The sequence below is a fragment of the Chinchilla lanigera genome, unplaced genomic scaffold (assembly GCF_000276665.1).
Source record: "Chinchilla lanigera isolate Chin_1 unplaced genomic scaffold, ChiLan1.0 scaffold00023, whole genome shotgun sequence".
Lineage (NCBI taxonomy): Eukaryota > Metazoa > Chordata > Mammalia > Rodentia > Chinchillidae > Chinchilla > Chinchilla lanigera.
Window position 1 is genome coordinate 22585077 of NW_004955424.1, and position 21745 is coordinate 22606821.

Sequence of the window (21745 nt, forward strand, 5' to 3'; positions counted from 1 at the left end):
AAAAAAAAAAAAAATTTACCTCAGAGGACTGCTTTCATTGCATCCCACAGATTCCGGTAAGTTGTATTTACATTTTCATTTGTTTGTAAGTATTTTTTAATTTCTTGTTTTATTTCTTCTGTGACCCATTGGTTGTTCAGGGAGCTGTTGTTTAATTTCCAAGTGTTTATGGAGTTTTTGGAGTTCCTTTTGTCATTAATTTCCAATTTCATTGCACTGTGGTCAGACAATATGCATGGGATAATTTCAGTTCTTTTGCATTTGGGTAGGTATGCTCTATTGGCTAGAATGTGGTCTGTTTTAGAGAAAGTCCCATGTGCAGCTGAGAAAAATGTGTATTCTCATATGGTAGGGTAGAACACTCTGTATACATCTACTAAGTCCATTTGTTTGCAGCTTTGGTTCAGATCTGTTATTTCCTTGCTGACTTTTTGTCCAGTTGACCTATCTCTTTGTGTCAAAGGGGTGCTGAGGTCCCCCATTACAATAGTGTTATTAATTATATGAGTTTTCATGTCTGTTAAGATTTGTCTTATATAGTTTGGTGCTCCGATATTTGGCACATACATGTTTATGGTTATTATCTCATCCTGTTGCAGTTTCCCCCTGACAAATAGGTAGTGACCTTCTTTATTATCTCTTGATTGTTGTTGGTTTGAAGTTTACATTGTTTGCAAACATAATAGCTACCCCTGCTTTTTTCTGGCTTCCTGTTGGGTGGAGGATTGTTTTCCATCCTTTCAGTCTATGGATTTCCTTTTGAGTAAAATGTGTTTCCTATATACAGCATATCACTGGATTTTGTTTCTTAATCCACTCTGCCAGTCTGTTTCTTTTGACTGGTGAATTGAGACCATTTACATTTATGGGTATAACTGATATGTGTTGACTTATCATTGTCATGTTATTTACTTGCTGTTGGTTTCCTACTTTTTCTACCAGTTTAATTGCTTGCTCTTCTTGACGATTCTTTTCCATTGTTGTTCTTGAAATTCTGGTCATGTTTTTCTCTGTCTATAATGTCTTTTAGTACTCTTTGCAGTGATGGTGTGGTACTCATGAAGTTGTTCTGTTGTTCTTCGTCGTGGAAATATTTTATTTCTCTGTTGAATGTGAAGGAAAGTTTGGCAGGATTCATCAGTCTTGGTTGGAAGCTGTTTTGTCGCAGGACCTGTAATACTTCACTCCAAGCTCTTCTCAGTTGGATAGTTTGTGTTGAGAAGTCTGCCGTGATTCTGATGGGCTTTCCTTTGTAGGTAATCTGTTTCTTTTCTCTAGCAGCTTTTAATATTCTGCTCTTTTGCTGAAGATCTGGGATCTCGACTGTTATATGTCTGGGCATAGTTTTATTTTGGTTATGGTTAGTTGGAGTTCTATATGTCTCATTTACCTGTATGCCAGGTTCTGTTTCCATGCTTGGGAACTTTTCTGCAAATACTCTTTTTATGTCGTTTGTGTTGCCACCTGCTGTTTCATTGACTCCTATCAGTCGTACATTATTCCTCTTTGCCTTGTGTTGCTGCTGTTGAATTGCTTTTTCCTGGTTTCTTGTTGATTTGAAAAGATCCTTTCTTTCACAATCACTAGCTGCCATGATGTCTTCAAAATCTGACATTCTATCTTTGGCTTCGTTCTAGCAGTTTTGGCAGCTTTCAGTGGAAGCTTTGATTTCCTGGATATCTCTTTGAATCTGCTTCATGCGTTCTAATTCATTTCTATATTTTTCATTTAACATTTCTGTCCATTGTCTGTGTTCATCTATTTTTTTATATTTTTTTTTAGATGTGCTGAGCTGTTCTTTTATTATTTTTGTCATTTCAGTTTTTGCCTACGAGATTATTTCTGATCTGATCTCTTCTATGGCCTTATGGAGTTGTTTCTTTACTTCCACTGCAATCATTTCAGCAATTTCAGGATTGTGTTTACCAAGTTCTCCTATGTTGATGTCTCTTAGACTTGTTCAGAGAGGAGTGGAGTTCTGAGATTGCGTGTTAGTCCTTTGTCTTGTCCTGTTTGATGTTGGTGGTAAAGCACTCAGTCCCTTTCCTCCTTGTCAGCCTAGCAAAGGTCAGTAACCTCCCTAATTTTCCTGGTGGTCAAACTTGCCCCTAAGTGGCCTCTGGGGTGTGCTGCTTAGTCTGGGTTCTTCTAGCAGATGGTGAAGTTTACCTAGTTTTCCCAGGTCTCAGATGCCAATCATGATGTCATCAGGTCACAGACAATCTGATCCAGTGTCCCCTATCAGCTCAGGGCATGAGTATGAACTTGAAGTGGTCTGCACTGGTAGCATGATCACAGACCATTTGGTCCTGTTACTCTAGGGAGTTCAGGGTAAAGGTAGAGCCCAGACACGGACTGCAGGGTCTGCAGTTTGTGGACTGCCTGATTCTGTCTCTGCAGGCTTTTCAGTGCAAGCACAGGAGCCAGAGGTGGGCTGCGCTGGCAGTGATCACAGACCACCTGTTTCCGCGCTCTTGCCCAGACTTGGACCCTAGAACCTAGACATGAATTGCGGCCTCAGCAGTTTCCTGGGTCACCTGCTCTGGGGCTTCACGTGTCACTGGGCATGTGTGGGGATGCCCCTCGCAAACCCCGGTGTTAGTGGGTTTGTGGGTCCCTTGAGACAGTCTCCTATGTGTCCGGGGAGCACGGAGGGTGGAGACACAGACTGCAATGGCGGCAACCTTCTGGGATGCCTGCTCTGTTCCCCGAAGATGGGGGTGCTGCCTGGTTCTAATGGCGTTCAGCTGCGAACCGTGGTAAGAGCGGATTGTGGGCTTCCTGATTCTGTGCCTGCCGGCCACTTGTGATGTACACAGGGCCCATACACGGGCTGTGCCTTTAGAGATCAGGAATAGCCTGCTTCTGGGCTCCCGCCCAGATGTGAACCCTCTTTTTTTTTTTTTTTTTTTTAAATTAACTTACTTGAGGCACACACATTAAAATTTCTGTACTTTGTGTATACCACTGAATATGGATATACCACTGAATTATGTCCCCAGCAATACATTTTTTTGGTTGTATAATTGATATGTAATAAAATTGCCCTCTAACGTGCAATTACATGTGTTTCTTAGTATATTCAGAGTTTTAAAACCATTTTCACTGTCTCATGGTGTCTAGCTTCTTTCATGTAGCATGTTTTCAGAATCCATCCTTGACAGAGACGTGTGCTCATAATTGCTTCCTTTGTATGAAAATGCTACATTCTGGGGCTGGGGATTTAGCTCAGCGGCAAAGCGCCTGCCTGGCAAGCGCAAGGTCGTGAGTTCGGTTCCCGGTACCGGAGAAAAAACAAAACAAAAAAAAATCTGCCTAAAAAAAAGAAAATGCTACATTCTATGCTACATTTTGTTTATTTACCAGTTAAAAGGCATTTGATTTGTTCTTCTTTTTTGCCATTGTCAACATTAGTGTACATAAGTTTTCTGGGATTTTTTTTGGTTTCTTTGTTTTGGGGGTTTTTGTTGTGGCTGTTCTTTTTGAGACTGGGTCTCGTTATGCAGTTTAGGCTGTCCCTGAGCTCACCTTGTAGCCCAGGCTGGTCTCGAATTCACAAGGATCCTCCTGCGTCAGCCTCTGGAGTGCTGGGATTATAGAGGTACACCACCATGTCCAGCTAAGTTTTTCAGTTTTTGAACATACATGCAGGGGTGTTATTTCTCAACAACATTTATTATCTTTCTTTTTATGATACTCTAGAGTGATCAGTTGTACAGTTTGTCATTGTGCTTTTAATATTTATTTATTTGAGGCAGGAGCTCACTATGCAGTTCAGGCTGACCTTGAACCCACTACAGATCCCAGTCTGGCTTCAAACTCTCAGTGATCCTCTTGCTCTAGGCTCCCAAGTGCTCAGATTATAGGCGTGTGCCACCACACCCAGTTCATTGTACTTGGTAAAGTTTGCAGTTTTTCCTTTAGATAGTATCATTGTTATTGGTACACTTTAGATATGCATAATAATATTCACCATAGGGAGATTTGTATGTGATAGATCTTGCTGCTTTTTTCTGTTTCCCTCCCTCCCTTCAACCCTTATTCTACTCCTTATTTAAAAAGCTTTGTTTCCATTTTTTTCCTTATGTTCTTTCTTTGTTTTGGTTTTGGGATCAGGAATTGAACTCATCACTTCAGGCTTGCCAGGAAGCACTTATGCCACTGAGCTATATCCCCGGGCCCTTCTATTCTTTATTCCTGGTCCCTTCTTTTCTTTCTACTTCACCCCTCCCTGTTCCCCTTGTCAGCTGAACATTCTTCTTCCAATTTCCCAGTATCTGTTGTACATTTTGAAACTAACTTACACTTCCAGTTTCTTGCACCAGAGAAACAATGTAGTATTTAAACATATGCCTGATATATTTCACTTATAAGTGTGATCTCAGGATACATTCATTTACCTAGAAACGTCTTTATCCTTCTTTATAGCTGAGTACTACCCTAGTTTTTGTTTGTTTATTTTTTTTAAAGCACATCATTCTCCATTCCTCAGCTGATGGACGTTTGGGCTGTTTCCAAGATTTACCTGTTACAGACTGGTTGCCCTAGCAACCCTTGTTCTACTTTGTCTTGCTATAAAATTTCATTTTTTAGAATTTAAGGTGATTAAATACACTGCATGCACTATTTTGTATCTTTTTTTACATGCAGTTTATGACTGATGAATGTGTATTTGTAATTTATTTTTATTGCTGAGGAATATATTTATTATTTCTTCTTTTTGTTTTTTTTGAGGGTTTTGCTGTGTAGTTCAGGCTGGCTTTGAATTCACTTGGTAGTCCAGGCTGGCCTCAAACTCAGAGTGATCTTCCTACCTTAGCCTCCTGAGTGCTGGCATGACAGCCATACATCATCATGCCCAGCTCCATTTGCTTATTGATACACATTTGAGTTCTTTCCACTTTGGGGCTGTCATGAATAAAGCTGGTATAAACATTCTTATGTAAGTCTTTTTGTGTACATATATTTTCATTTCTCCTGGGTAAATACCAGGCACTAAAATTACCATGTAATGTAGTGAGTGTAAAAATAACTGTACAAGATGCCACCAAACCATAGGAATATATATCACATTTTTGTCAGTAGTTGGTGTGGTCTAGTGTTTAAAATTTGAGGCATTTGGGGCCTGGATGTGTGGCTCTGTAGTAAAGCACTTGCATAGCAGGCATAAGCCCTGGGTTCAGTCTTTAGCATGGGTTAGTGGGTGTTGAACCATTACAGTGGGTATTAAGTGTTTTCTTACAGTGGTTTTGGTTTGTCCTTCTTGATAATTAGTGATATTTAGTATCTTCTCCTGTGCTTATTGACTGTGTCTATCTTTAGTGAATCATCTGTTAGTTTTGTTTTCATTTTTTTGTTTGGTCTGTCTTCATGTAAGGATGGTAAAGCCATGCATGGTGGTGCACTTCTGTAATCCCAGCCCTCAGAAGGCTGAGGCAGGAGGATTACTGTGAACTCGAGGACAGCCAGATCTACATAGGGAGACCCTGTCTCACAAAAATGTTGTAAGACTTCTTTTCCCTTTACCAGTTTGGACAGCTCTTTTCTCAGATGTATGTATGGGAAATACTTACGCAGTCTGTGGCTTGCTTTTCTATTTCATTGACAGTGTCTTTCAAAGGCAGAAATTTTTAGTTTTTATAAAATTCTGTCCAGTCTATGAAATGTTTGTTTCAAGGTCACAGGATTTTTCTTTGTTTCCTATATATATGTTTTGTAGTTGTCTGTTTTAGAGACAGGGTCTTGCTGTGTAGTCCAGCCTGGCCTGAACTCACAATGATCCTCCTAACTCAGCCTGCCAAGTGCTGGGACACAGGCATGTATCGCCACGCCTCCCTAGTTGTCTTTGATACTTAGTTTCATGACTTTTTTTTGCAACAGGGTCTGCTATGTAAATCAGGTTGACCTTAAATTCACTGTGTAGCCCATGCTGGCCTTGAATTTGCAGTGATCTTCCTGCTTCAGCCACCCATGCACTACCATGCCTGGCTGCATATGTTGCATTTTAACTTACATGTATTTAAAACAAGATTTAGGGCCCCTAACCCCTTCATTTGGCTAACCAGTTTCTCTAGCACCACTTACTAAATAGAATTTCTTTTTTCTTGGTTTCTGTCTTCAGTCAGTGTTTTTGTTGTTCTTTTTGTTTTGTCTTTTTTTTTGGTTTTTCTCCAGTACCGGGAACCGAACTCACGACCTTGCGCTTGCCAGGCAGGCGCTTTTGCCGCTGAGCTAAATCCCCAGCCCCTGTGTTTTGTCTTTTTGAGACAGGGTTTCGCTGTGCAGTTCACAGTGGCCTTGAAGTCACTTGGTAGCCCAGGGTGGCCTTAAACTCACAGCGATCCTCTACCTCAGCCTCCTGAGTGCTGGGATTACAGGTGTGCGCCACCATACCTGGCAGTAATATATTATTATATCATTGTTGGAAGAATGTTGTTTCCGGAGGATGAATATAAGTATAACACTTGACACTGAATTCAGGGGAATAAGAAGCCAAACATTTGTAATGAAGGCTCAGCAGTGTTTTTCTTGTACAAAGAAAGTGTTTTGAACTGTGAAAGTAGTGCTTTGTTGGTATTAACTGTAGTGACAGGTCCTGAGAACAAGGTGCCCGTGGATGATTCAAAAAAGGTAAGAGAAACAAGAAAAACAAGAGAGCTAAAAATCTGGGATCAGGGTGCTTACAGCCTCTCGGACTGCAGCGGTCCTGATCACTCATCTCAATCACCTTTTATTAGAACAGAGAACGTAACTAAAACCAACAGGAGAAATTGATTATCCCTTTCCAATTCTGCTTCTCAGCTGATGGCAAGAATCCTCAGTTAAACCTCCCATACCCAGCACCATGTTCACTCAGCTCAGCTGGAGATCATAAGCCGACCATCAGTAATCAGTCCGTTAGCAATCACAGTCCTTTCCCCAAAGTGCTTGAAATAAATTGGAACTTATTTTTCATATTGAATACTTAGTTATTTGCCAAATAAATACTTTTATTTTAAATGTATATATAGAAAGCATAAGATTTCTATTTGAATTATGAAGAATTACTTTGACCCCAGAATATTGACCATATATTGACCATATATATGCTGATTTGAGAAGTAGTTCATAATACTTTGAATCTCAGTTGCTTTATTAGTGAGTAAAGTTTTTCTTGTCATTTTTAGTAGTTGTTTAGAATTACAGAATTTTTTTTTTTTTTTGGTACCGGGTATTCAACTCACAACCTCGCGCTGGCCAGGCAGGTGATGTGCTGCTGAGCTATATCCCTCCCTGTTGGGTGTTTTTTGTTTTGTTTTCTTTTTAGAATTATAGTACATTTTGAGCTGTATGTCTTCCCCAAAATCGTATATGTATCTGTTAAATATGTCATTATATTAAGTACACCCTCTTAATATCCAGATTTTTATTTTCTCATCTTTATAAAATTGGAATGTTACCATAATATTTGAACAGCAAACTTTCTATAGTACAGTAAATGCTATCTATAATTATTTTTATTTTTTGATGTTTTCATTTCAGAATAATGCCATGGCCATATTATACTAATGAAAATAGGGAAATGACAATTTTTTCTCATTCACAGTGGCAGCTAGACTGTCTTGCTTGCTTGCTGAAGTTAATATGCCAGTTTGCAGTAGATCCATCCGATTTGGATTTAGCTTATCATGATGTCTTTGCCTGGTCTGGTATAGCCGAAAGCCATAGGAAAAGAACCTGGCCTGGCAAATCAAGAAAGGCTGCTGGTGATCATGCCAAGGGTCTTCACATACCAAGATTGACAGAGGTAATGTACACAAGTTAACATGAAATTGTAGTAATGAATTTTACTTACATTTTGAGAGCATGTATTTTTGTTTCTAAAAAGTAAAGAAATACATTAATGCTTAAGAAAAGTAATCTTGGATTGCTGTGTTATATTCTAATAGCTGAAGCGATACCATGTTTTAAAGAGGTAATAGTGATAAGCAGTAATGCTGTTCAATACATCATCCAAAAGGAAGGTGTGATGTACCGTTTAATGTTACTTAACTGTAAGATTATGTTCATTATTTGAACTCATTAATTTACACACTGAGTGTATCAGGCTCAAACCAGAAACCATACCAGGCACTTGAACATGGGAAGTTTAAATAAAGTAGGAAATTGATTAGTGTGTGTGTGTATGTGTGTGTGTTAGAGTACTGAAAATTTAGGCCTCTGAGAAAGGGGTTCTGCTTCTGTGCTGCCAGATTCTCAGAGGGATTCTGATAAAAGCGGCTATGGAAATGCCTAAAAGAGTTAGAGGCTGACGCCTAGCTGCTGCTTCTGGAAAAAATTACTTCTACGATAGTGCCGACAGAGCCTGGAAGCAGGTTGTCTAGTGTCCCAGGTTGGCAGAACCTAATAGGAAGCCACCAGAGAGTGAGTTTGGTTTGTGAGATACTAGGCCTAGCAACGTAGAAAAGATAGAGAAAAGGTAGATTTGAGTCAGGCATGGTATTGCATGCCTGTAATCTCAGCACTGGGGAGGCTGAGGCAGGAGGATCACTATGAATTCGAGGCACTCTGGGCTACATAGAGATACCATGCTTACATCAAGGACGGCGTGAACTGCCTAGTGAGACCCTGTCTCAAAAAACCAACAGGGAAAAAAAAAGATTTAAACCTGAAAGAAAATAGTGTAATAACCAGCACATTCAGCAGTAAAAAATCGAATTCTTTTTTACTATGGATTCTTTCGTTTATATGATTAGGTTTGTCCTTCCAAAATCTGTCAGTGAACTGAGTAGTGGGGAGAGATGAAGATGAGTTTTTTAAAGTCTCTTTCTCATTCTGTAATGTTTTAAGAACAGCTTCTTGCCTCATCTGTGCAAGAAACATAAAGAGTAATGAATTTTTACAGTCTCATCGAGGACTGTGGTGGTGAATATAAGATTTGAAAGTGACTGATAACAGGTGGAAACCTGAAGTGTGCTGTTTGCCTTTTGCAGTTTTAGGGTTTAAATGGGAAAAGTGATCTCTGCCAGTGTTGTACATAATTTATATCTAATGAAATTAAACATATGGCACAGTACAATCTAAATGCATTCTAGGGTGTTATATATTATGGACTATGTTAGTAACTTTGCCTTCCTACAGTGTTGTAGGTATTTTTTTTTAATAAACCTCCCAGGTTATAGTATAAAGGATCAAATTGATTTAGATCCTTCTCTGTTCACTTAGTAAATTGAATGCTCATTAGTATTTATAAGGAATGTCCTTTGGAGATTGAATGCTATAAATATATGTAAAGTGTATATAATTTAGGGAATTTAGAAGTAGTTGGTTTGTTTTTAAAATATGTGTGTTGGGGATGGGGATTTAGCTCAGTGGCACAGCGCCTGCCTGGCAAGTGCAAGGTCGTGAGTTCAGTTCCTGGTACTGGAAGAAAAACACACACAGAAGAAATAAACAAAATATGTGTGTCTATATGCACATTGAAAATAAATCTAGGAAAGTTCAGTTATCAGAAGGCAGTATCTTAATATCTTTACCTGATATTTTGTTAGAGCTTTCTTTCATGCACATGTCACTTTTGTAGTCTAGAAAATATACTAGCTGGGCGTGGTGGCACATGCATGTAATCCCAGCACTCAGAAGGCTGAGGCAGGAGGATCACCATGAGTTCAAAGCCAGCCTGAGCTACATAGTGAGTTCAAAGCTAGCCTGAACTATGTAGCAAGACCATCTCAAAAAAAGAAAAAAAGAAAAAAAGAAAATACGCATACTGCCAAATGTGGTAGTGCACGCCTGTAATCCCAGCACTTGGGAGGCCGAGGCAGGAAGACTGCCACATGTTGAAGGCCAGCCTGACATCTAATATAACAAAAGAAAAAACAGAATATATGCATATTGTATATTCTTTCCATTATTTTATTCATCAAAATAATTATACCTCAGTGTGTATATTAAATCCCTTTAGACATAAAAATTTTAGGTACATTATTTGAAGGCCAGGTTATCTAATTTTGGTATTACTTCACATGGTAATAAGGAACACTGAGTAAGAGCTCACTGTCAGGCATTGCTCCATTGGCCTCCCTTACTATCTTTCAGGAAGCTTTCAAATTCTATCGTAAACATCAGCTTTTCTAGAAGCTTTCTTGATTGTGCCAGGGACAAGTTCAGTTGCTGCTCCCTTCTGTTTGCTCATTCAGCAGAGTGCATTGTGTACACTTGAGCTGCAGTGTTGTTCCTGTAACTGCTCTCCTGGACGAACAGCTCCAAGTTCAGTGACACAGGAGAATCCATGGATCAAATGTAAAAAGTATTTTGGCCTCTATTTGTAACTTTTCAATGTGTTCATTTTAAAGTTCTGCTTTTCATTGTGATTTTAAAATTCTAGTTTTCTCACTTTTGATACTTTTTTACAGTATTTTCCAACAACTGTCAGGACATTCTTTATATTGTAAGAAAAAAAATCAAGTAACGTAGCATTTTGGCTTTTAAATACATGTTTTGTTTTGCTGTATTTAAAATTTTTAAAAATGTTTTTGTTTTGAAGGTCTTTCTTGTTCTTGTCCAAGGAACCAGTTTGATTCAGCGACTTATGTCTGTTGCTTATACATATGATAATCTGGCTCCCAGGTACACATTTTCTTAAGTTTTGTGTGTATATATGTTTTTAATGAGAATATAGTGTTTTAAATTTTTAATTTGAAAATTTAAAATGTAGCAGAAAATTTATTAGGTTTTCTTAGTGAACTGACATAATCTTTGATGTAGAATTACATATATTACCAGCACTTTGACAAGTTTTGTCATGTATTCATTAGCACGCGGTTTATTTATTTTTTTATTTTTTGTGGATACTGGGAATCAAACTCAGGACCTTCCACTTGCCAGACAGGCGCTGTGCCACTGAGCTGTATTTCCAGCCAAGCACGTGATTTATGTTCACATATTTTTCTGAATGTGAGAGTAACTTTAGAGAGCATGACTTTTTACCTATACTTTGATGCCTGTTTCCTAAAATTAAGGGCATTTTGTTAATAACTAGAATTTTTAACATTTACAAAGTTTAATGTTGATACATCATCAAATATATGGTCCATATTCAAATTCTCATTATTTTTCATTATAACAATATTTTTTCCCAGTCCAGGATCATGCATTTTCATCGTGTATCTTTCTTGGCTTGCTTTCTTTTTTTTTTTGAAACAGTCTTCATTTGCAGTGTGCGCTGGCCTTAAACTGCCTTTGTAGCCCAGGCTGGCTTCAAACTCAAGGTGATCCTCTTCACTCAGCCTCCCAAGTGCTGTGATCACAGGCATGTCCCACCACAACTGGCTCTTCCTTGGTTTTTTTTTTTGTTTGTTTGTTTGTTTTTTGTTTTTCTCCGGTACCAGGAACCAAACTCACGACCTTGCGCTTGCCAGGCAGGCGCTTTTGCCGCTGAGCTAAATCCCCAGCCCCTCTTCCTTGGTTTTTAATCAGAGACAGTTTCACAACCTTTGTCTCATGATACTGACATTTTTTAGTACTACAGGCCAATTTTTTTTTCCTTTTTTTGTTTTCCTGATTGTTTCTTGTTATTTGATTTAGATTGTGCATTTCCAGCAGGAATATTCTGTAAGTTATGTTGTGTCTTTCCCAGCACATCTTGGTGATGTATTATTTGTCCCATCATTGATTATATTAGTTTTGATCAGTTAATGTGATTTCTACCAGTTTATCTGTTACAATGTGTATGAGTCTTCCTTTGTTCATTAATAAGCAGTGTATGGGAAGACATTTTGAAACTGTATATAGATTTTCTACTTTACATAAAACTTTGATTCATTGGTATCAGGTTTCACAAATGACTTGTACCTACTTTAAATATGAATATAGGGCCAGGGATATAGCTCAGCAATACAGCACCTGCTTGGCAAGTGCAAGGTCCTGAGTTTGATTCCCAGTACCGTGAATGAAGGGATGAATGAATGAATTTTGCAAAATTTCAACTTTTTTGTATTAGAGTTGACATTCCATTATGAGAAAAGCATTTTTTTCCTTTTGTTTACTCAGAAGTTCATCATTAATTTAAGTTCATTATTTTTCCTTATTCAGTATGTTATAGTTCATTAGGGTTATTTTTTCTTTTGCTCTGATTATACCAGATTTGACTGAAAGATGTCTCTTCCAGCTTGTGCCTGTGACTTTTTGGCATAGCCCTGTCATGTTTGTTGTGTTGTTGTTACTGTGTTTTGAGACAGGGTCTCGCTATGTAGTTCAGCCTGGCTTTGAACTCATAGTGTATCACAGGTTGGCTTCAAACTCACAGCGATTTTTCTGCTTCCACTTTCTAAATCCTGGGATTACAGGTGTGCACCACCATGCCCAGTAGCTTTATCATTTGAGTCGTGAATTGGGCAGGCTTGGTGGGGGAGGCTGAGGTTTGGGATTCTTCTGATGTCACCAGAATATCCTCTAGGCTCATCTCATAGCTTCCCTGCCTTAGTTCTGAAATCAGCCATTTCTTGAAGAAGCTCTAATGCTCACTGGTAAAGAATCTTGAAAATGTGAGGTTTTTGTTACATTCATTGTTACTGGCATATCTACTTCTAGGCTTTTGGTGAACAGAGCTTAAAATGTATTTATAAAATATAGTTTAACCATGCAATATCCCTTTTATTTCAGCTACTTTGGGTTGTATTACAAGCTACTTTGGGTTTTTAATATATTTTATAATGCAGGAACTTAAGTAAAGTAATTGCTAATAATATATTGGGGCCAACGTGGGCATTGTGACACATTCTTCTAATCTCAGCACTCTCCAGGCTGAGGCAGGAAGATTGTTGGAAATTCAATACCAGCCTGGGCTACATAAGTGAGTTGAAGGCCAGCCTGAACTGCATAGTGAAGCCCTGTCTCAAAAAGACAAATAGATAAATACATACATACATACATAAAAAGGTTGGGAGAAGTGATGGAAATACAACTTAGTGAAGGTCTTGGCTTGGATTCGGTTCCTAGTGCCACAAAAAATGTGGGGGGAACTGATTGTATGCTGTATACGATCACATAAATTATGTTAGATTATATCTATTTAATTTCCAAGTATTTCATTATTGTTACGTTGTATTGAACTTGCTCGTTATTTTCAATTCTCAAATGAGTAGTAAAGTTAATGAAACAGTCTGGAAAGAACTCATTAGAATCTTTGCAATGAATGTTCTTTTGTCTTCCTTTATTCCTGGTGCTCTCTCATGTCCTATTTCTGTGCCAGGATCTTTACATAGGCCCTCACATAACATAACCAGAGTGAAAAACAATTTTTGTTTTGCTTTTTCAAATTTTTATCTCTATATCTTTGTTGTATTACAAAGAAAGGCATAATTACCACAATCATTCAACCTGGAAAGAGAGAGATCCATATGGTAACGATAATGTACTTTATGTGTCAGGTGAAATCTTCATCAAAAAAACAGATGACAAGTTTTCCTCTCTAGTGAGATAGAATAGACATCTTCCTGTTATTTAAACTCTTTTAGCTGGGTGTGATAGCCCAGGCCGATAATACTAGTACTCAGGAGGCTGAGGCAAATGGCTCACCCAGAGTTTAAAGCCAGCCTCGGATACATAGTGAGTTCTAGGCCTGCCTGGCTGCATAGCAGGATCCCGTCTCACAAACAAAAAATTGTAATGGTTAGATGAGCAGTAAAACTAAAAGGTAGATAGGTATGTTACACTAGGTAAAAAATATTGTATCAATATGATAAAAACTGAATATGACATACGGTCAAATGCTTGATTGGTAAATATTAAGCAGTTATTACCTTTTACTTTAATAAAGTGGGTGAGTCTTAGTTTTGCAATTTCGAGAAGTATTTTATTAATTGCTACACAACAAGAAAGCTGGAGATCAGTGCTTGCTTGCTTTTTTTTCAAGTGATTCTGAAGAAATCATGGGGTGGGGCAGCAATGTCTGATGTGTTACCCAGGCTGGCCTGTAACTTGTATTCTCCTGCCTCAGTCTTCTGAGTGGCTGGGATTAAAGGCATGGGCTACTATTCCAACTGCTTCTTTTTAAATAAGGTTTATTTATTAAGACAGATAATCCACATATCTTGGTTTTGTTAAAATGAAAAAATTTTTAAGATTTGGTTTTTTAAAATGTCATTTTTCTGTTAAAGTTACTAAAAGCATCATGAAGAAAATAGTGAAATAATTGTTTTCTTTTCTGATAATTTGAATTTAACTGTTCCTGATAGAAATTGGCAATAAAAATGTAGGCAGGGAATTTTATGTCAACATGTCTTTGTTTGCTTTTTGTGGTATTAGAGATGGAATCCAGGGGTAGTCTGCCACTGCACATTTATTTATTTATTTATTTACTTACTTACTTACTTACCTACCGAGACAGGGTTTCCATATGTAGTTCAGGCTGGCCTTGAACTCACTATGTATCCAGACTGGTCTTGAACGCATAGCAGTCTTCCTGCCTCAGCCTCCAGGCTTTTCTTTTATTTTCTTTTCTTTTGTTTTCTTTTTTTTTTTTCCTATTTTGTCATGTTGTGTCATGTCATGTCATGTCATGTCATTACACAGTCTCACTGCATTGCCCAGGCTGGCCTCAGATTTTGAATCCTTCTGTCTCAGCCTTGTGAGTAGCTGGGGATACAGACCACTGTGCCTGAATTTATTTATTCATTTGTTTATTCATTCATTCATCTATATTCATTCATTCATCTATTCATTCATTCATTCGTCTTGCTATATAGTTCAAAATGGCTTTGGACTATGTAGCCCAGGCTGATCTTGAACTCCCAGCAACCCTCCTGCCTCAGCCATTTTGAGTGCTGGGATTACAGATGTGCATCACCACTCCAAGCTTGTTTACTTTTTAAGAGTTATGTTTATTGATCAGTTGTGGTTTTTTGGGACAGTGTGTTGCTTTGTGTTTCAGGCTGGCCTTGAATTCACTGTGTAGTCTAGGCTGACCTTGAACTGATGGCATTCCTCTTGGCTCATCCTCCCAAATTCTGGGATTATAGGCATGTACCACCATGCCTGGTTTTAAAAGAGTTTAGATTATGTATTATTATAGTCTTTGTCTTTATAATCCAGATTATGAGCCTTTTTGAGGGGTCATATATTTCTTTTTTTGGTTTTTTTTTTTTTTGGTTTTTCTCTGGTACCGGGAACCGAACTCACGACCTTGCGCTTGCCAAGCAGGCGCTTTTGCCGCTGAGCTAAATTCCCAGCCCCGGGTCATATATTTCATTCAGTGTTTTATTCACTTATTATGTCTAAAGCCATCTTTGTTTTGTTTTGAAATACACAGTACGTTTTTGTGTACTTGATAGTACCGAGATCTTGCACACGATGGACAAGAGCTGTACCATTGAGTTCACTGCCCAGCTGAATACATTTTTATTGGCTGTGGTTACTCTGTTGTGCAGAAGATCTCAAAATTTATTCCTCTTTTCTGAAACTTAGTACCCCTTGACCACAACTTGCTAGATCCCCATCTGCGCAAACTTATCATTTTATACTACACTTTTCTGTGTTTGGCTTACCAGTGACTTTTTAAACAGACTAAAAAAACAAATGTGCATGATTATATAAATATATCACATTATTTAGTTACTTCAGATCTAAAGTGGGTTTTGTTGGTTTTGGGGGGCTACCAGGAATTGAACTCAGACCTTGTGCTTGCCAGGCAGGTGCTGTGCCACTGAGCTATATCCCCATGTCATAGAGTGTTTGAACTATGTACATTGAAGGAGGATTGGTATATATTCTCTGGCATCTGTATTTGTCCTTTTTGTTGTCTTTTGAAATATTTGTTTAGAGAGTGATTATTTTGGGGCTGGTAAAGTAGTTGCTACCATGTGAGGGCCCTGGATTCCATCCCAGCACTGCAAAAAAAAAAAAACCCACAGAACAAATAAATACGTAATTGTCTCAAAATTTTATCTGTTCTGAAGTGAAGTTACATACTTTATAGCATACATGGTAATAAATTGTTTTTAATTCATTGTTGAGTTTAATGTATGGTGGTGGGATGTGTTTTCTTCACAGAGTTTTGAAAGCTCAGTCTGATCACAGGTCTAGACATGAAGGTAAGAGTTACACAGCTAATTTTTAATAAAGATGTTAATATAATTGAATCTTATATCTCCAGTAATGAGCACTGTTACCTTTTTACCATCAGCCTTTATAGTCATACTTTGCTCTCTCTCTTTTTTTTTTAAGTTTCACATTATTCAATGTGGCTCTTGGTGAGTTGGGCTCATTGCTGTTCTTTAGTGAAATCTAGCCTTGCTGATAGTGATCATTTACAAGATTGGCTGAAGAAGTTAACCCTCCTTATTCCTGAGGTAAGGAAAAGATTGAAGATCAGTTGTTACATGTTTTTATGTTATTAGCGTTGATAACAAAAAGAGCTTAAAGAAACAAAAGTGCATGATTATATAAATATATCACATTATTTAGTTACTTCAGATCTAAAGTGGGTTTTGTTGGTTTTTTTGGGGATACCAGGAATTGAACTCAGGACCTTGTGCTTGCCAGGTAGGTGCTGTGCCACTGAGCTATATCCCCACCTCATAGAGTGTTTGAACTATGTACATTAAAGAAGGATTGTTAAACATTCTCTGGCATCCGTATTAGTCCTTTTTATTGTCTTTTGACATATTTGTTTAGAGAGTGATTATTTTGGGGCTGGTAAAGTAGTTGCCTACCATGTGAGGGCCCTGGATTCCATTCCAGCACTGCAAAAAAAAACCCCAAAAAACGCAATTATTTTGCTTTAATTTTTTAAATAGCTTTTATTGTTTTTGTTTTTTTGAGACAGAGTCTCACTTTGTAGTGCAGGCTGGCCTTAAACATAGTGATCCTCTTGCCTCAGCCTCCCTAGCGCTAGGATCACAGGTGTGCGCCACCACACCTTGATTTTTTGAATAGCTTTTGATAGGAGATGGGAAGGTCTTGAGCACTTGTTTTGGTAATTTATGTTTTAGAAAAGTTTTGATTGCTTTTCCATTAATAAAAGTAGAAATAAGTGTTTTCTCTCCTTGGCCGCCTCCTCAAGAAATAAGAGAGTCTTAATAAACCAAATATGTTTTCTTCTTCTATTGATGCTGACACCAATACTCTTTTCATTAGTCACATATATATATATATATATATATATTTGTTGGTTTGTTTCTGTGTTTCTGGGGTTTGAAACAAAGGCCTGACACATACTACTCCAAGCGCTCTATCACTACGCTGCATCCACAGCTCTCACTAGCTGTATTTCTATACTGCTCCGACCATATTCCTGAGTGAAGTTGTATATACATATGTTTACTAATACTTAGCCACAAAGTCACATATATTTGTAGTCAGTATTTTATTGGATCTTGACTGAATTGAATCCCGTATTTGTTCATGTTGTGACTCAGTCCCAGGTAACTGTTGTGACATTTGGTCAGTTCCCTTAGAATCTGAAATATTCTGATAGAAATACTTATCTAAGTTGCTTCTAGTTTGGTGAAACTACTAATCTTATTGTTAATTACCTATCTTATTGTTAATTATCTACCTTGTTAATTACCTTCCTTAACCTCCTTTTGTATTTGGCTGTTGTTAGGCTTGTTTGGTTTTCTGCTTTTAGGCCATACTCAGACTTTCTAATATATGTGTATATGTATATTAAGCATACGTTGTGGTACTGTATTTGATCATGTTATTTATTTACATACATGTGTGTATGACCAGAATATTGTATTTAAAATACATTGCTAAGAAATAAAATATATTCCTAAAGAAGCCATTTAAAGTTATTTCTGTTCACATATTAACGTTAGCTTTTCAGTACTAAAGCAGACTGTCTCTGGAATTTGCTTTTTTATTCAGACTGCAGTTCGTCATGAATCCTGCAATGGTCTCTATAAATTATCTCTGTCGGGCTTAGATGGTGGAGACTCAATCCATCGCTCTTTTCTGCTGTTGGCTGCGTCAACTTTGTTGAAATTTCTTCCTGATGCCCAAGCACTCAAACCTATCAGGGTAAGATTTACTGTGTTAAGGAGCGATTCCTATTTGTGTAATTTGCTTTGCCTTATTTATTATATCACTATATCACTGTGATTGCTGGATGTCGTTTGTACCTAGAAAATAGCATGGTAGTTACATCACTTTTAAAGTGACTTATTGATGCTGGGGCATGGTGGTGCGTGCTTGTGATCCCAGCGCTCAGGAGACTGAGTTGGGAGGATCACCAGAAGTTTGAGGCCACCGTGGCTACACAGTGAGTTCAAGGCCAGCCTGAACTGTGTAGTGAGCTCCTGTCTCAAACAAAACCCAAATAAATAAAATAAAATGACATGGACTAGGGATATAACTCAGCAGCACAAGCACCTGCCTGGCAAGTGCGCGGTCCCAAGTTTGATTCCCAGTACCAAAAAAATAAATAAATAAAATGACAGTGTTGTGGTACTTTCTGTCTACATTACAACTAGCACAATCTAAGCTTTTTGATTTTAGCTGTGTGGGCTCTCTCATGGGTGTTGTATTCTGTTTTGTAAATAACATTTGTTCTTACTAGGTTTTGGGCCTTATGTTAATAAGGTGAATAAAAGAACATAAATGCTCTCTTTTCTGTTCAGTCACACAGTTATGTGTGCGTGTTTTTAATCTGTACGATACTCTTAATTTTTATATTTTCTTTCTTATCCCCATAAATAAGCTGGTGAAAGAATTCTGTGACCTGATAAACGTAGAACCCATTAATAAAAAATTTAAAATCTTAGAAATAACGTGTTTTGTAAGACTTAAACTATTTCCTCCTTATATCCTTCCAAATATAAGTAACGTGATTCCATTTTTCTAAAATTTCTGATGCTGGTCATCTGTGCATCTTTTGATTTTTACCCTTTTGTTGTTAGATTTTAAAATTTAATTTGGGATTTAATGTATTTCATAAAGTATATTGTCTCTTTTATGTATTATAATTTTGTTTTTAAAGTGTTTTCACAAAGTATATATTTTTTTAATAGATAGATGATTATGAGGAAGAACCAATGTTAAAACCTGGATGTAAAGAGTACTTTTGGTTGTTATGCAAATTAGTTGACAACATACATATAAAGGATGCTAGTCAGGTATGTTCATATTAACTTGTTAATAGATACGAATTACGCGTGTGAATGTTCATGATTTCGGGAGGCTCTTAAGGAGGGCATGGTGGCACACGTCTCTGGTTTTAGTACTCTGGGGCCTGAGGCAGAAGGATTTAAAGGTCAACCCCAGATGGGGCAGTTTAGCCGTACCTGTCTCAAAAAATTTAAAAAGATAGTAACGGGCTGGAGTTATAGCTCAGTGTAAAGACCCTGGGTTCAGTCACCAGTAACCCCCTCCTCCCTCATTAAGGGTTGTTTTGTTCATCTGTACCTAGGTGGTGCTATCATAATTTTTGTACTATATTTGTTCCTTTCTGTTTTAAGTCCTTTCATTTTTACTTAGACCTTACTTGAAATATCTTCATCCGTTATCTGTTGTGTCTTGTCTCTTCTGAGTAAAATTTGTGGTTGCAAAACTTTATTTGGAAAGTGAAATTAATTATACAGCTTTCTATAATAGTATTTGGCTTGGGAGTCCTGTATATGTAAAACAAGACCATAATTCAAATTTGAAGTTAATTTAAGCTAAAGAAACACCATCCATATTTGTTGACCAATTTTTTAATACTAAAGTAACATTTCTATTCAAAGAAATACTTAAAACAAGGAAATTTCAGAAACAAATCTGCCACATATAGGCTTGATTTTTCATATATGTAGTATGTATACATACATATATATGTATACACACTACCTTTCTAGAAAAGAAAAACATAAAAATACTGTAATACTAAATTTATTGAAATATCATGAGATTAATACAAGTTACCTTTGGCCTCTGTGATTACAAGAGGTGCTCAAAGTGGTGGCCATTAGCTTGCAGACACTTACTAGTACAGCAAACTTCTGGTTGGGTAACCTTGGTCACTGAGATGGCTACACATATGCTTTTAGTATCTTCTCTAAGGACCAGCGGTGCATGTATAGTGGGTTTTCTGCAATAAATGACATCCTCTAGGATTTGCCATGACATCATCCATTGACAAAACGTGATATTATTTTCTTTTCCTGAAGTGTGTATACATATTTTTGTCAGACTTTCTCTCTATATATTTATGTATGTGTATATTTACTTACACTAAATACAAAAGAAATAAAAAACAAATGAGGAAAATCCATTTATATTTGGAAAACATCTTTTTTTTAAATATTTAAGTGAAAATAAATTTAACTTTACAATAAAAAAATTGGTGGTTATACCTTTTATATCTGAGTTGTTAAGAACTACTTTTCACTTGAAGAATAATAATTAAAAATTAATACTGGCCAAGTTTTAATTCATTGATTAAGATATTGATACCAGATTATCATTTTAATTTTCTGAACCAAAGTTTACCTGTTTGAAATTTAACAAATCTAAACATTCTCACGAAGTAGTTGTCTTTCTTAGAGGTCTTGTTTCTTTGAGTGTTATTTTTGGGAGGGGTGATGAGACAGGGTCTTGCTACATAGTTCAGGCTGGCCTTGATTTCACTACATAGCACAGGCTGGTCTGGAATTCAGAGACATCCTCCTGCTGGGATTACAGGAGTGTGCTACCAACACCCGTCTTTTTGAATATACTTGTGAATTATGTTCTATTTTATGAAGTCTGTTTTGATTTTGTTCCCAGTTATAGTGCAAACTAAAGTTTTTGAAATTTACCGTAGAGTTTAGTTCATTGTTTAAACCTAGTTTATTAAAGATGAGGTTAAAAACAAACCTTTAATGCTTAACTTGTGTGTGAATTACATCTCAGTAAAGTTGGTAAAGAAGAAAACAGCCAACCTTACCATCTTATGGATATGTTATTGTGACTGTCATAATTTGTGAATAACTCATTGGATTCTTTTTTGTAGTACTATTAATAATGCATTTAAAACTATAATTTTATTAACAGATGAGAACAGATGTTTAGAGTTTAATTCAGTTCAGGAGAACCAAATTCTTTTATCTATAAGGAAGTGGTTTTTGTTTTAATAATCTATACTACCAAACATAAAAGTCTATGTTTGAACTTTGTATTTTCTTTTTGCATTAAGACAACACTTCTTGACCTGGATGCTTTGGCAAGACATTTGGCTGATTGTATTCGAAGGTAAAATTTGATACTAAAAATTTGATACAGCCTGAAGTTCCCAATTATATTATTGAGGAAAGATAAGAATGTGATTAGGGAAACTATCTTGTTCTACTTGTGTTCTTTGGTTGTTCTGCAGTAGGGAGATCCTTGATCATCAAGACGGTAATATAGAAGATGACGGGCTTACCGGACTCCTGCGGCTTGCAACGAGTGTTATTAAACACAAACCACCCTTTAAATTTTCAAGAGAAGGACAGGTATGTATTCAAATACCCAAATGTGTATATAAAATATGACTGAAATTTTTGTTGTTGTATTGTATATAGGTACGTTAAGTCTTTAAAAATATCTAAACACAAAGTTTGCTGCCGTCTAATTGACAGTAGGAAAAGTAAACTTAGAAAACCTCGACAAAGTTGACCCTTTGGAAATATAAAATGTGCACTCATTTTTAGAATGTTGAAACAAGTTCCTATTACTATATATAGTCCCTATTATCATATATGAAAAGATAACCTTTATTTTAATGGTGTGGTTTCTATAGGATTGAAAATGTAAATTGTAAGTT

At 37.0% G+C, this 21745-nt stretch overlaps 1 protein-coding gene across 4 annotated transcripts in view; it reads left to right on the forward strand.

Annotated features, from left to right (window-relative positions):
- Usp34 (ubiquitin specific peptidase 34) overlaps positions 1 to 21745 on the forward strand; it is a 255653-nt gene that overhangs the window by 150785 nt on the left and 83123 nt on the right. For all 4 annotated transcript variants that reach the window (XM_013514603.1, XM_005385744.2, XM_013514604.1 and 1 more), the window contains 8 exons: positions 7586 to 7786; positions 10526 to 10608; positions 16030 to 16070; positions 16204 to 16328; positions 17851 to 18003; positions 18993 to 19097; positions 21137 to 21192; positions 21314 to 21434. In XM_013514603.1, coding sequence (XP_013370057.1) covers positions 7586 to 7786; positions 10526 to 10608; positions 16030 to 16070; positions 16204 to 16328; positions 17851 to 18003; positions 18993 to 19097; positions 21137 to 21192; positions 21314 to 21434 — 885 coding nt within the window. The remainder of the gene's footprint in view (positions 1 to 7585; positions 7787 to 10525; positions 10609 to 16029; positions 16071 to 16203; positions 16329 to 17850; positions 18004 to 18992; positions 19098 to 21136; positions 21193 to 21313; positions 21435 to 21745) is intronic.